Raw genomic sequence first — 16,561 nt, forward strand, 5'->3', positions numbered from 1 at the left:
GGAAAACATCTTGGAAAGGCAGGCTACCTTAGAGAGTTCCTTCCTAAGATTGGGCAAGGACTTGGATACGACAGCCAATGCCATTTCAGTGGATTTTTCCCGACTCCGGAGGGATGTATAGCTGGTGAACTCCAGGTTTGATTACTACGACCGTCGGCTCAAGGTTAGATCGAGACCTAGGAGGGACGGAGTAGTGGAGTTAGACGATGACGAGGGTCTCTGAGGACTTAGCTCGCCCGTCTACATCAGCTTCTCACTTGTCTCCATGTCGTTCATATTATTATTTTTCTTTGTACTTTTTCCTTCTCTATAATTGGACTTGCTAGTATGGTGTTGTGATGATGTTTGGTGACTTGTGGTTGGTATATATATACATGTTGTCTATCAGGTGCTTGTGTGTGAAAAATTTTGAAAATCTTGTTTTAGCGTGGTTATGCTGTCAAAATTTCGTTAAATACGTACTCGATGGGTTATGGAATCAAACAACTAATTTTTCATTTATTCCAAATAAACCTTCTCTAATGCATGCCATGAAATGCGTTAACTAAATGCAACCATTATTATTACTTTCTTTCTTTGGCTTTTAATTCTTTAAAGCTTTTACATTTACCCAATCCCATTTCCTATTATAGATTCTATGGGGTCTAAATGGTATGCTGTGAGTGAATAGAGCATCGCGCTCTAATACCACCATTGTCACACCCCATTCACACAGAACAGGACCGGTGACCGGGTTAACCCCGGTTAACCCAAACCTGCCAGGATCATTTGATACAGTACCCAATCACAGCAAACACACATCTAAGAGAAATGTTCAATAGTTCAGCGGAAGACTTAATTTACTTGTAAATATCCCCAATATACTTGATACCCAAATTGTAGTATATAGATAATTACATATGGGTCCGCAGGCGTGATATTTATATAAAAAGAATAACAATTCACGTATCAAGTACACAAAAAGGGGTCAACAAAAAAATCAAGAAGTATAACCCTTTATGGCGTCAATACTGCAGTCCTGTAGCACAGCCCTCGCACAAGCAATCTGCGCCGTGCTCACACTCCTCTGGGACCCACCAATCTTCATCGAAAAACTCAACTGTGGGGCCCGACCCTTGATCTTCAAGCGGGTAACCTGCAGAATCATCTAAAAGAGGTGTACACGTGGGATGAGCTCACTAGCTCAGTAAGTGAAAAGAAAGACCACACAACAGTCTACACAACAATCACAACCATATGCACTATATGCTATGCAATTCATTTTAAATCACATCCACCTAAACAACATTACTAAGTCTTTGGTTTAGTGCTACTACAATCATAGTGCGCGTATACTCCGGGTACGAGTGGCGAACTCCATCCCGTGATACGCCCATAGGGCTGTCGAAGAAGGCCCACCGTGAGTACTCAAAAAAGTAAAGCATGCTGACTACCGGATCTCAACATAAAAGTAAATTACAAAAAATAAAGGTGCTGACTCCAGCAATTTAAAAGCAGTACGATTGGCCCTCTTGAATATACCACTGAGGTTGCCGACTGTCCTAATGACCAGTTAGGCGTATGTCTAACCGTCACAGTGACCCAAAAACCTCGACCACTGCTTCCCCCCAAATGGTAACCCAATAACTCAACCCCTGTTGGGAAGGGTCGTAGCACAGGAAGATGATAATCCTAAATTGCATGCTCCTATATGACATAGTACGATTGCATAGTGCCACCGCGTCTCATTCCACGGGCCACCAAAGCACTCGTTTTCAAGCCGACTACGGCATCTAGTCTATTAATGCATCATGCACAATGATTCTATCATTCATCACATAAGTACATCATCATTTGACATTGAGAAAGTAAACACAACACATGTCATAATAATATGAGGATGGCTAAATTACATATAATTTGCATGATGACATGGCTAGTCTAGATACATTTGAATGAATACCAAGCAAGCCTTAAAATAAGGCCAAACATCCTCTCCCCACTTACTTGTAGTGTACAAAGACTTACGCCCGGTATGGGTGAGATCCGGCGCGAGAAACGTAAATTTCGATGAACCTATCATAAGTGAAGGGGGTTAGCATTTCGCCACTTTTGGGTCAAAACTAACAAGATTTGATGACAAAATCATGTTTAGAATCATAAAAGAAGGTCGCACATCCATTTTGGGTCCATTCAGACACCAAAATCACATTGGGGGCCTCTCGGGTGGGTCGGACAGCCCACCAGTCATGGCCAACCTGTCTTCATAGGTGGGCTGGTCAGCCCACCGGTGGGGCTGAGGGTCGTCTAGGACTGACGGGCAGGTTGGCCCATCGGTTGGCCCGTCGGTCAGCCCATCGATCATGATCGACGGGCAGGTCGGCCCACTGGTCGGGGCCCACCAGTTGGCCCCAAAGGCCTGCCCTCTCAGGTGGGTGCCCTCAAGCAAGCCGTTTGGCCCACCGGTCTCTGCCCACTTGAGAGGGCGGAAAAATACCATTTTCCTTGAAACTTTTCCCAGCCTTTAGAAAAACGAATGGGGCTTTTCCAAACCCATTTTCCACACATTCAAAGTCTCATAAGATGATTCTAACCTAGATCTAAGTTAGATTTAAGGATTGGAAAACCATCTTACCTTCTTTGCTCAAGAATTCTTTCAAAACCCCAAAAATCACTTCTTAGCTCAAGAAATCACCAATACTTCTCCAACATTGTAAACACTTCTTCAAATCCTTCAAAATCAACACATAAACCATCTATCAAACCTTAGATTTGTCATTTCAAGGGGGATTTACAAGATCTCAAGGAACTCTACCCAAATCAAGGGTTTTACTTGGGTTTGGTGAAAGTTTAAGAAACATAGCCTTTGCTCACCTCCAATCGTAGATCTCATGTTGGGGTTCACTCTTCCGGCGTTGGAATGGGAAGTTCAAACTTTAGCACCACTTAAATCCATTTTTTCTTCCTCTTCCTTCCCCTTTCCTCTTCTCCGTTCTCTTTTTCCCTTCTTTTCTCTCTCCTCTTTACTCTTCTCACCAAACGCCTGAGTGTCATAAATGAGAAAATGAAAAACATAATAATACTATTTATACTTTTTAAAACAGCTAGTAACCTCATGGGTGGCTCACTCAGGTGGGCGGATGCGCCCACCTGTGACCGCCCACCTGAGGGCCGAAAATTAGCCAACAAGTGGGATTTTGATGGAATTCGACTCTCGGCATTTATCTCACTCTCGGCCCAAGGTATATTATACGTATGTGCTTTAGGATATGGCTACATACCCACATTATCCGTACATGGCCTTATGATATGTGCATGTCCATAGCTTGGGTACACTCATCTCCTCTCACACTGGCTCGGACTTGTCTGGCCAACCTGTGTTCAAAGTCACCCTTGCCATCATAGTCCATAAGGAATCCGCCTTAACCCTCTCCGGTTCGAGTCCTGCATGGTTAAACCTGGTCAACCGTGTAATTAGACCGAGTTTAAAAAGTAGGGTATCACATCATTTGTCCTTGAAGCATTTGAACTATTTGAAGATTAGAGTGTACCATTTAGCCAAAATTGGCTTTCATAAAATATATCAGTATGAAAAAAATCTCCTTTTATGTGTTAGAACTTAGATTTTTTTTTGGGGGGGGGGTGGGTAGAGATGTATTTCTAACAAACTAATTCCAGAATTGAATGTTGTTTATCATATTTTATTATTTTAATCTAAGAACAATAAGATGTTGACATAGAAAATCTTGGTTGCCCAAATATAAGGAAATTGCACTAGATAAGTCACAGCCCTTATCATCATCAACACTAGTTTAACAACTTTTCTTTCCTTATTGACCCTATATATTACAAGAAAATTTCTTAATGAAGAGAGAGAATGCTACCCAAGCATCCAACAAGGAGAGGTGGGGTGGTTATTTTCCATCCTTGTGTTTGGATATAGGAACGCACGATTGAGTAGCATTCTTTTCTTCATAAAAAAAAATTGAAAAAAAAATAATAATTTGGTATTGCAAATATTAACATGTCATCTAATACAATTGGTAAAGACGATGGCGGCTTGTTATGAACATGTTGTTGGAATCAAATCCTGAAACATTTTTTTTTTGTAGGAAAATCCTGAAACTTGCCATATAGAAAGGAAAGACGTAGGGAATACAAATAATCGCCACTATTCCTCTAATAACAAATGTTCAAATCAACGAAGAAATGGTATTTTGTGATCTCATTTGACAAGGAATCAACTAATTTTTATTATTCAAAATTACTTATAATTTCATACAATCTAGCTAGTCTAATGTTGAGTTTCTTGTTCATTTATAGAATTACTGAACAGATATTTAGGCATGAAGAAACCCACAAAGTACAATTTGGTTCAATGCGACATTGAAATTTTTTTTGACTCTCAACACCATATTCAAAAGGGAAGAATTAGGGAATATTACAGTCATTGATCCTTCAAATATTATTGAACATCAAATAAGGAAAATGGTATATAGTGATTATAATACTAATTTTTCATGATCCCTAACTTGATTAATCCATGGAGCAAATTAAAATTAATAATTTTGGTATTCAACTGTTATCTTTTCACAAAAAAAAAAAAAAAGCAAAAAACAAAACAAAATTTGTGATCTTTAAAGGTATTTTAGAATATTTTTGGTTCTAGTTATAGGGCACTTGCTAAGGAAGATGGTGAATTACGGGAAATAAATACATGTTAAGGAGGATGATCCATTGTTTACCCATGTCTTGGGATCAAATCTTGCCTTTACCGGTTTTGGACTTTGAAGGGAGGGGAAAGAGTTTAATAGTTCAAGGGGGTTTAATAGTTTAGGTAGAAAGAGGAAGCAAAACGTGCTTCCACATATTAGTTGGATCAATTAATTAATACTGTTAAATGCATAGGGAGATCATGAATAAATATTCCTCTTTGTACCCGAAAAAAAAGTGCATGGGAAGATCACAACATACTTCAATTATTTGGCTTATCATGTAATGTATATTTTCTCTTATATATTCAATATTGGTTCAAAATCTTTACAAATTTATTTTTTTATTCTTACATTTTATTTATACATATGACAGATTTTCTTTGGTTCCAGATTTAACATATAAACACTAGAGGCAGTGGCATACTTTTTTATTAAAAAAAAAAAAAAAAAAAGATTAGTGGTTTACTTGTTTGGGAAATGTGTTATCCACCTTGCTACTTGTCAAATGGCAAATGTGCTGGTGTCAGTGTTGTTGCTTTTTTCTTTTCTTTTTTTTTCTGCTTCTCAAGAATACTACACTTGTCTAGCATTAAAAGAAGTTACAAATTAAATATCTACCAAAGAATTATAGAATAGAGGAAGACCATCTAATTAAAAATGTAAAAAATAATTAAACAAAATTTATATATTAGAAAAGATTAATTACTCAAGTTTCTTTCCAACTAACATCCATTCAGCATCATCACCAACATTTTTTCACACTAAACCTTCCTTAATTAATTTAAAGTGGTGCTGAGAATTTTAAACCTAATTTTTTTTTTCTAATGAAATTTTTAGATATGGTTTCAAATTGGAATATGATTGTAAGATTTTTTTTGGGTCCACGTGAACGTTCCTGGTCCATGGATATGGCATCTATTTTCTCTATCCTCATTTAATAGATGCCATATCCATGGACCAGGGACGTTCACGTGCGTGAAGATTCACTACTCTCCAAAGAAGCCATAGAGTGAGCTTTAGTAATAGTGTCGCAAGAAATATGATGAACAAAGAAGACAGAAGTAAGAAGAGAACTGATCACCATAAACAATAAGACATTATTACCTCCACGAAGAGAAAATGAAGATGATGATAATGTTAAGATGGATATGCAACAAAACTAGAAAGGTTAATGTAAGGATGAACATATTAGTACTGATTTGAGAGTTGCCTTGATTAATGACAAGCTCAAAAAAAAGTCGTTTGAAGTGGTGTGGTCATAGTCAATATAGGCCAAATAAGGAGGAGTGATCTAATTCCAATTGAAGGAAGTAAAAGAGTTAGCTAGGGGCATTTGTCGAGCACTGGAGACAATCCTGAAGGTGGTCTCCCGCCTGATAGGGGAAGACAGCCCCGATTAACTGATTTCTGGCAACCTTCTGCTTATGCAAGAACTAAGGCAGTGAAGACATCTTTTGCCTCCATTGTTGGAGACGCTGATCTGCTCAATACTTCTAAGCCTTCGGAGGCTCCGCCCACAAATAAATCTTACGCCAAAGTGGTGGGAAGTGCTTTACCAGTGGTGGAAGACCTCCCTGACCCAATCCACGCTGGAAACTCCACCAAGGTTGTTATTCCTCAGGAGGCATATGAGGATCGTTTAAACAAATACCAATTTGCCTTGATTGGTAGATTCAACTTTCATTTCCTCTCATTGGATGATGTTCGCAGAGAAGCTCATGACTCCTGAAATCTGAAGGGGAAAGTGAAGATGGTACCGATGGGCAAACGTTTCACAATTATGCAGTTCGATTCTGAAAGTGACATGGCTTTGATGTGGTGGAGAAGCCCTGTGAAGATTGGAGGTCAGATTGTCCGCTTTCAAAGATGGCATCTTGATTTCAGCATTCATGAAAATGTGATCAGCAAGGCTCTAGTTAGGGTGCGCTTTCCAAATCTGCCTCTGGAATATTGGCACGAAAAGGTCTTACTAATATGGCAAAGGCGGCGGGGCAGCCAGTAGCTCTGGACCATTGTACCAAAAACGTCATTTATGGGAACTATGCTCGGGTTCTGGTAGAGATGGAGGTGGAGGCTCAAAGGCTTGAAGAGATTCAAGTTGAACGCAGGCATCCTGGAACTGAGAACTTGTTCTGGTACAAGCAGAAGGTGCTATACGAGGACTCTATGGGAAAATGTGGCTTCTGCAAAAATGTGGGACATATCATCAGTAACTGTAGGGAGAAGAAAATCACAGATTCTAAGATCCCTCGATCTGAGAACGATGGAGGTATTCCAAGTGCAGTTTACGTAGATGAGACTCCCAGGGGCAAGGCGGAGCATGTGACTCTTCCTTCTCCTCGATGCTCGCTGCAGGGGGTCAGAGATGAGGCTGTTCGTGATGTGAATTCAGCCATGCACGGTGGAGGAAGCACCCTTCACAGTGGTGGAGCTATCACGCAGGGGGCCAGGATATCCACCATGGTGGAGAGAGAGAATCCCATAGAAAATCTTCCAATATGGAAGGAGTGTCCAGCAAAGAATGTGGTGATATGGAGAGCCCTATGGAGAATGTCACGCCCCAATCAAGGAGACCTTCTCCTTGGGGCACTGAAGGGGATTTAGATACCATATTAAACGGTGCAATTTCAAATTTTGAATTAGTTTCTAACAAGGAAAACAATAATCGGTTAGAAGTTGTCCTTGGTTCTGATGATGAGGTGGACGGGTTGGGTTTGGAGATGGATCAAGAGCACACCGACCACCCGTCTGACCAAGAAGACGTTGGTTATGGGCAGATCTTTGGTCAGGACCATCAGGCCGTGGGTTTGTATCTGAATGGAGTGCATAGGAGTTCGAGGTTCATCAACCATGGTGGAGACGCCATAAGGGTTGGCATACCCATTCCACATCATGAAGAAGGCGTGGTTAGAGCTAAAGCAGACGTTGAAAGAGTAGATTCTTTGACTCTGCAAGAAGAGCAGTGGAGCTGGATCCGAATGCAGAAAAAGAAAGGGAAACAACTGCTCGCTCAAGGTCTGTCTAATGTAAGGACTGACAAACCCCCATCAAACAAGTGATCATGAAGGTTCTTTTTTGGAACGTTCGTGGTCTAAAGAAGGTTGCCGCAAAGATCACCTTATCAAAGATCATTCGCGATAACTCTCCTGATATTATTTGCATCGCTGAGCCGATGATTTCAGTGAATAATTTTCCTAATTTTTTCTTCAATAAATCTGAATATGCATCGGACTTTATTTATAATAATAGGGTTGATGCTCACCCCAATTTATGGGTCACATGGAAGCAGAGTCTCAAGAAGCCTACCATTTTATCTATGTCTGAACAATAGCTCTCCTTCCAATTAGAATGGTAGGGAAGCCTTTTGGACTTTTTGGTAGTGCATGCTAAATGTCTTAGAGCAGCGAGAAGATCCCTGTGGATGGAGCTGGCTGCGGACACCTCGCCTTGTCAAAGAATGATTATTGGGGACTCTAACGCTACTCTCTTCGATCATGAGAGAAGAGGGCCTAGGAGATTCTGCTCGGGGGCTGCTTCGGAGTTCTCTGCTATGGTCAATGCCTCTACTATGATTCAAATCCCTTCCTTTGGCAGGAAGTTCACTTGGAGTAACAATCAGAGAAGAGGCCATGTGACTGCGGTTCTTGATAGAACCCTTGTGAATGAAGAGTGGCTAAAGACCTTTGATGATTGCATTCAAAAAGAGCTTCCCCGTATTGCCTCTGACCATGCCCCATTGATGGTTTGTTCTGGATCATCTCTAAGACCTAGAAATTGTCCCTTTAGAATTAATAATTTCTGGTTGGATCACCTGGACTTTCTAGATTTGGTTAATGCAGCTTGGAGCTTTGAAGTTTCTAGTTCTCCAACCTCTATATTGGCTCAGAAGCTGAAAGGTCTAAAGCCAATAATTAAAGCTTGGTCGTGTGGTGCTTTCCCTAACCTGGACCAGGAGGTGGCTACTTCCAAATCTGAATTGGATGCCATTCAAAGTCGGATTGAGATAGAGGGGTGTTTTGAGCACCTTTTCGACCTAGAAGCTGATGCCAAAACCAGATATTGGAAAGCAATTGAAAACCATGAGAAACTGTGGTCTCAAAAGTCAAGAATTAGATGGCTGAAGGAGGGAGACAGATGCTCTAGGTTCTTTCACGTTATGACTCGTGTCAAGCGGGCTAGAAACTCTATAAGAAGTATTGTGATAGATAATGGAGATGAAATCAGCGATCTGGATCAACTGGGGTCCTATTTGGAAAATTTCTACAAGAATTTTCACAAAAGCATAGAGCTTGAAAATCATCCTCAGATCTTCAACTGCATTCCTAACATCCTCCTGGATTCGGATCGTCTCATGCTTGATGCTTCCCCCTTGGACGCTGAGATCAAGGAAGCTGTTTGGGATCTTGATCCTGACAATTCTCCTGGCCCTGATGGATACACGGGATCTTTCTTCAGAAAATGTTGGGTTATTATCAACAATGACGTCTGCAGGGCGGTTAACAGTTTCTTCTCCTCAGGTATTCTCCCTAATGGAATAAATAATAATTTCTTGTTATTAATCCCTAAGGTGGATGGGGCTCGATCTTTGGAAAAATTTCGTCCATTATGCATGGGTAATTTTTTCTGTAAAATTTTTTCAAAAATTATGGCTTCTCGCCTCTCTGTTGTTCTTCCAAAAATCATTTCTTAGGAGCAAGGTGCTTTTCAGAAAGGAAAAGTCATTCAGATGAACATCAGCCTCGCGTCTGAGCTGAAAAATTTAATGGAGAGTTCCTCAAGGGGAGGCGGTCTTGGTTTGAAGATTGATATCAGAAAAGCCTTTGACACTATTTCTTGGGACTTTTTCCATGTCCTTAGAAAATTCGGCTTTTCTGAGATAATGATTGGGAGGATGCACACCATCCTCAAGACTGCTAGAATTTCTATTCTTCACAATGGTGGCCCTGTGGATTTTTTTGAGACATGCAGAGGGCTGCGTCAGGGTGGCCCCATCTCCCCTCTTCTGTTTATTATTGCTGAGGAAGTCCTATGCCACGGTATGGCTGATTTATCTACGAAAGGTTTGATCAAACCTCTAGCAGGTCCTCGTGGAGCTGAGGTGCCTACCCACCTCTTATTTGCGGATGATGTCTTCATCTTTATGAACACCTCCAAAAGGTATGTTAGGAATTTAAATTCCTTTCTTTCTCTTTATCAGAGATGCTTAGGCCAATTTTTCAATTTGGAAAAAAGTAAATTATTCTTGGGGAAAAATCCCCCCGTAAGAAAGCAGTGGATTGCTAAAGAGCTTGCTATTCCTTGTTGCAATTTTCCTACCAAGTATCTCGGAGTTGAAATATTCCAAGGCCATGTCAAAAGGGACCCCCTCCTTCCTGTGATGGATAGAATTAAAGCCAAGCTTGCTGGCTAGAAAGGGAAACTTCTCTCCATGGCTGGGAGAGTGGAGTTGATTAAGTCGGTTATATCCGGAATGCCTTTGCACAGCTTTTCGGTTTATTGGTGGCCTGCGACATTTAATCAAATGCTTGAAAAATGGATGAGAAACTTTATCTGGATGGGGGAGATAGATTCCACAAAAAAAACTACTGTGAAATGGGACTCAATTTGTAAGCCCAAGAAGGAGGGGGGCTTGGGCATTCGAAGACTCCGCGACGTCAACAAGGCTTTGTTAGCTAAATTGACTTGGAAGATCAAGAATGAAGAATCCCAGCTGAGTAGGCTCATTGGCAGGCATAGGTCATTTCAGGAGATCCTATAAGAGCTCTTCTATTTGGCCCGGGGTTAAAAAAATGTGGAATTTTATCTCTGACCATGAGAGATGGGTCATTGGCAGCGGCAGGAGTGTTGATTTCTGGAATGATAACTGGCTAGGTCCAACTTCTATTCAGAACCTATCAATCCTAGATGAAGAGGAGTTGTCAAACATCTCCCACCCCGTGGCGTTGTTCATTGAAAATGGAAGATGGGCACTTCCTCTGGTGCAGTCGACTTTCTTACGTGATATCTTTCAAAAAATTAAAGAGATAAATCTTCCATCATTGCCTTTGGAGGACAAATGCATGTGGAGTTTAGATCCTATGGGGTTATTCTCTGTGAAGTCAACTTGGGAAGGTATGAGATCCTTGTCTCCAACGGTTCCTTGTTCTTCCCTTGTCTGGCGAAGACATCTCCCTCCTAGGATTTCCTTGTTGGGATGGCGCTGGATCCATGAAAAGCTCCCAACAGATGACCAGATCCAAAAAGAGGGATCGAATTCCCTTCTAGGTGTGATTTATGTGGCTCAAGCGTTGAGTCGTTTTCGCATTTATTCTTGGCATGTGATTTTTCTTCTATATTATGGAGTAAAACAGCAGGGTTGTTTAATGTGGTCTGGATCAGGAAAGGCTCTGTGGTAGAGATGGCAACCTGGTGGAATAATAGGGGGAAAGGTTGGTGTTTGAAAGAGGCTTAGATTACAGGTCTTTTCACCACATTAGCGGCAATATGGATGAAAGGAATCAACGAAGATTTGAGGGGAAAAAGAGAAGCATTTCTATGCTTCTCAATGGAATCAAAAGGGAGATTGGCTTTTATTGTAGCAGACTAAAATTTTCAATAAAGTCGATCAAGGACCTCATTACCTATGGAAGGTTACATCTTGAAAAATCCAGTCAGTCTTCCCCTCCTATTTTGGAGATCCACTGGTGTAAGCCAATGCACTCTTGGGTGAAGCTCAACTCAGATGGATGTGCGTTGGGTAATCCACATCGTGCTAGAGGAGGCGGAGTCCTTAGGGACCATGATGGGAAAATGTTGGTTGGCTTCCAGTTTTTCTTTGGAATTTCAAACAGTTTCCCCATAGAGATCTGGAGTACTTTAAAGGGGATCAAGATCGCCTGTGACAAAGGCATCCAGCCTCTGTGGATTGAGTCTGACTCCTCCGCAGTTTTTTCCCTCCTTCATCGTAGGATTATTCCTTGGTTTGCTCTTCAGGAGTGGAATCATACCCTGAGCTATTTAAATGATATTGAATGGAAGATATCTCACTGCTTCTAGGAAGCCAAGCCCATTGCGGATTTTTTGGCAAAGGATGCTGCAAAATCTGGGATAACCTCTGAGAATGTCTCCTTGCCTCCTCGCATTAGATAGGAGTTAGTCCTTGACGAAGCAGGCTGTACTCGCTTTAGATTTCTGAGATAGCGGTGGTGAGTCTCTGCTGATGGCAATGCCGAAGGTGGAGGCTCACTTCAGGCTTTTGTATCATATATCTTTTTCTTTTTTTTCTTTTAATAAAATCTGACCTTCTAGCGAAAAAAAAGGCTAGGGACAAGCATAAAATGACCATTGGAGAAGTAGTGAAGAATGATATGTATAGTTTAGGTATTGTCCCAGTATAACCTCAAACAGAGCCGGATCCATGTAGCTGACCTTATTTAGCTAAGATTTTAATAACTTGCTAGGTTGTGCCTCTTTTCTCTTCCTTTCATTTCTTTCCTTTTATATTTTGTGAATATATGTAACCAATCGTATGTGAATCCTCTGTAGTGTAGATCTAAAGGTTAGAAACACCTTAATTTACGTGTCTAAAACCCTTAGATCTATGCTACATGATGTAATGCGCTACAAAAGATCTTAATTATAACCGAGCCTATTACGTTAGGTCGATAAGAGTGAATTTATTGATGTTGATCAAATAAGAAAACCAATCACAAAAATATCACCCCTAAAAAGTTGATTGACAAATTGACAATAAGCAAAAGCATGCAAGCACATGCAATAGACAAGTGCATCTATACTTCCAATGGTCTCCACTCACCCTCACCCCCACCCCCAACAAGGGCAGAAACACTGATTGACAGCGAGTGTTTTGGAACAACACTACAGTACCAAAGGAACAGCTTAATTTTAGAAAATAACTTAAGCTTCAAAATCAAATACCCAATTGAGTCAAAAGAAACCCAAAGATCGATCCAGATTTGTCCAATTAGAAATTAGATTATTGTCACATCCATTAGCACTGTCTCGAAGCTCGATGCGCTGGCAGACATCTGTCATCACGTCTTAAAACTCTCTCACGTTTTCCATTTTCTTTATTTATTTTTATATTTTTACCAGTCAGCGTCACCGATCACCAAATCACCGATCACCGTCCTAACGAGTCATGGAATTTTAAAATCCTCCAAATGTCAACTTCTCTCTCTCTCTCTCCCCACAATTCTCTATAGATATAAAAATAATATTCCAAATATATATTTTCCACCGGAAACCATGAATCCAAACGGTAATCCAATTCCAGGTTGTTCCCATTGTATTAATTAAAGAGGAAATTACACTCCCCCTCCTCTGTATGTTTCAAGTATTACACTTAGATCTCTTGAGAAGTTTGAAATTACAATTGCACCCTATGCTGTACTCTGATAGAAGTTCATGTTAAATGACTCAATAAACCCCTTCCTTTTTTATAAAAAAACACTCTTGAGAGCCGATTTGAGGGTTCATCAATTTGGATTTCTTGAGATGTTGGAGGGAGAGAGGTGCTAACTCCGATCTCCAATCTCTGATCAAGTGTTTTCCTGAGTTAGACTCACAGCATCTCCAATTCCCAAATCATCAAAACAGAGACCCAGATTCAAAAGAAAAGGGAAATCAGGACAATTACCAAATAGAAAGGGAGGGTAGGGTGGTGTGGGGTGGGGAGGGGGAGAATTCCAATAAAACTGATAAGAGAAGAATAAAAGGAGAAGAAAGATAGTGAATAGAAAAGAAGGAAGGATATTATCAAACGGAAATTGATGTATTACTTTACTTGGGAAGAACGACCTCCATTTACAAATCAAACAATTAAAATCCTAAAAGCAAAACATGGTTAAAGCTTTTCCCCCAAAAATGCAAACTTTACAAAGTATAGAAAAGGGTAGAAGCTGGGGTATCGAATTCTTGATACGAAGCACATAAGCCAGGATCCTGGAACAAGCGAGCCGAATTCGAGGATACAGCCTAACTGTGTACTCTGTGCTCTGTCTCAGAAGAGTCTCTATTGTCTCCACAAAGAGATTCAAGCTCGAATCGGTGGAACGTAGAGCGTCTAAGGCACCGCCGAGAAGGCTACGACGAAGAACAACTACAACATCTGTGCCGTCTTGCGAACAAAACCAACAAAGAAAAAGAAGAGAAAGAGACGACTTTCTAGTTTGAGAGATAGGCAGAGAAATATAAGGCCGATCTCCGATCAACTCCGATCTCCAAAGTTTCTTCGATCAACTCAAAAATCAGCTCTATGCTCCCTCTTCTGCTGAGAAACGATCAAAGAACTCAAAAACCGGGTACCAGTCGTCGCTAAAATCAACCACATTTCCCCCACCTACCCCTGCTTCGGATCACAAGCCCAAAATCTCTCCTCACTCTCTTGGAAATCTTGATACAACATAGAAAACAGATCAAATCCCTCATGCACTCCTCTGCCGATGATTCATTACAAACCCTAAGAGCTACAAGAACAAACGCAAAGATGAGGATCATATATTGTCCAACCTCAACCTCAAGAACTTCTGCATCACAAAACCGTTTTTCCAGAACTCTTTTTTTTTTTTTTAAGTAAAATCGAAGAATAAGAATGTAAGAATTTTGGTAAGCAGATCTGTCGACAAAGATGAAAATCTCACAACTGGCTAGTAAACTTCTTAGATCGATCTATTTTGCTACAGCTTCGCATTTCAAGATAGAAAGGGCATTACAGAAAGCACCTTATCTTGGTACAATGTAGCTATCAAATTCCAAACATCAAACCAAAAATGATAAAATCGATCCATTAAAAACATAACCGGAGAAAAGGAGAAAGAAAAACGAACAAAGATCCAAAAACGAAGAAGACTAGGGATGAAGACGGAGTAAAGAATGAATCAAAAACCTATAAATGGAAACAACCGGTAGACTTCCGCTGAGACCGAGCGAATCGAAATGAAACTCGAAAACCCTAAAGCTGAAAAGATAAAACAAGTAAAGAAAAAAAAATATGGAAAACCCAGAGAAACACCAGTAGAAAGCAAAAAAAAGCTTCCAGAACTCAACCTACTAAAACCATAAAAAACAGGCTATAATCATCTTTCTTTTCAGCCTCTCCTTCACGCAGGATTCATGCCAATACAAGTTTCAGTTGAGATATGACGAACCCTGTAAGCTTTCGATCCAAACAAATACCCAACTCTCTCTCAAAGCCCTGAGATCTTCATCGATTAACAACTCCAATCTTCAACAAGTTATAATATCTTCAATAGCAAACAAGATGAACCACCCTCGATTGCCAAAACTTTGGAGATGAACCACCTTCAATTTCAGAAGTTCAGAATCCATAGAGGAATGAAGAGGAAGAGTTCAAAAACCATTGTTCTTCTAAAGGAGAAGACGGTAATAAGTTGGGGGCATTTTGGGGTTTATGTAAAAAGTGTAATACACTTAACGGTGCCTCACTCACGGTCAGAGTACGGTTGATAGAATCTAAAACTTACGAGAGAGGGGAGTGTAAATTCAAACTTCATAGGAGAGTGTTATGTAATACTTGAAACATACAAGGGAGGGGAGTGTAATTTCCTCTTAATTAAAATTAGGTGGTTTTCTTTTTATAGGATATGAAGTTTTATTGATCAAGTGGGTTGACCCAGTCTAGCCCACTTGATCGGATATGTTGATTGGTTAGATCCCCAATGTATAACAACTCAACCCAAAACCAAACTATGTAAAGGCCACTCAAGGATATATATATATATATATATATATCATCAATTAAGAAGTAATTAATTAATCTATATATCCTACTACCTTGAAGCAAAAAAATAAATGGTTTAATACATCAATTAAGGGCCTTAAGGATTGATTATTAAATGATCTATCTTGCTTGTCTTGGCTATGAGGATCAAGTACAAATATAGTCAATTTTTGTTTTTGGCTTCATATATGTGTGCTAACCAAACAAACCCAAGACTAGTTGACAACCCTAGCTAGTGATCCCAAATTCCCCATTTACATATCCGAAACAAGGATTAGCAAATGCCATGCATGATAACACTTATGCCTAGCTAGTGATCCCAAATTCCCCATTTACATATCCGAAATAAGGATTAGCAAATGCCATGCATGATAACACTTATGTTTTTGGGCCAAAATTTTCTGAACAAAAAATGTGTTATATCTTTAATACATCAATTAAGGAATACATAATTTTTTTTTTTTTTTTTAGTATAAATTTTTGACAAACTATTGCAAATTGTAGCTGCAGTCCAATGACAGGCTGCAATGAGCTTTAGTATGTTGTTGGTTATTGGCATTGGTTGATATAATATAAGTTGTCTAAAATTGACATAAGTTAACTTTTAGTATAATATTAGCATGCTTGATTTATTTGTTTGATTAATTGATTGCTTCTCTTAAATTAATTGTAGTACCCCTGGATAATGTTTATAGAGTTCCTATGTAGGCTAGAAATAATTACCAGGAATTGAGTGAAAATGTCATAATAACATTAATAGTTATGGGCAATGACTTTGCAATCTGTGAAGAGAAACCTGCACCTCTCACGGAATTAAGTACATAAGAAGAAAGAGATTACTCTAAAGAGTGGAAGCGAGCTAATAAGGTCTGTCTTACCATAATAAAAGGACATATAAGTCAAACCATCAAAAGCTCAATCCCAAATTGTGATTTGGCAATTGATTATCTTGAAGCTGTGGATGAGCAATTTGTCAAGTCAGATAAGTCCATAATTATGAACCTCATTGAGAAATTTAACTCCACCAGATATGACAGAACCAAAGGAGTGAGCATATATTGGGGAAATGAGAGATATAGTGGCTTAGCTAAAGGCAGTTAAGGTGGTTCTACCAGATAATTATCTG

General features: G+C 39.8%; 1 protein-coding gene, 1 long non-coding RNA gene and 1 other non-coding gene across 3 annotated transcripts; 1 reads left to right on the forward strand and 2 right to left on the reverse strand.

Moving 5' to 3' along the window:
- The first annotated feature begins 8,115 nt into the window (after nucleotides 1–8,115).
- Nucleotides 8,116–11,822, forward strand: LOC122092221. The gene is made up of 5 exons (XM_042662559.1): nucleotides 8,116–9,189; nucleotides 9,385–9,851; nucleotides 10,179–10,424; nucleotides 10,528–10,672; nucleotides 11,730–11,822. Exons 1-5 carry the CDS (start codon nucleotides 8,116–8,118, stop codon nucleotides 11,820–11,822), a joined length of 2,025 nt encoding a protein of 674 aa, XP_042518493.1.
- Nucleotides 11,823–13,448: 1,626 nt separating this feature from the next.
- LOC122091185 lies at nucleotides 13,449–15,059 on the reverse strand. Its single transcript, XR_006143841.1, has 2 exons — nucleotides 14,843–15,059; nucleotides 13,449–14,161 (listed from the first exon to the last, which is right to left on the reverse strand). It is a non-coding gene; the product is annotated as an uncharacterized LOC122091185 (long non-coding RNA).
- Nucleotides 14,285–14,380, reverse strand: LOC122092526. Its single transcript, XR_006144185.1, has one exon. It is a non-coding gene; the product is annotated as a small nucleolar RNA snoR109 (small nucleolar RNA).
- Nucleotides 15,060–16,561: the final 1,502 nt, after the last annotated feature.

Source organism: Macadamia integrifolia, chromosome 10 (assembly GCF_013358625.1).
Source record: "Macadamia integrifolia cultivar HAES 741 chromosome 10, SCU_Mint_v3, whole genome shotgun sequence".
NCBI classification, from domain to species: domain Eukaryota; kingdom Viridiplantae; phylum Streptophyta; class Magnoliopsida; order Proteales; family Proteaceae; genus Macadamia; species Macadamia integrifolia.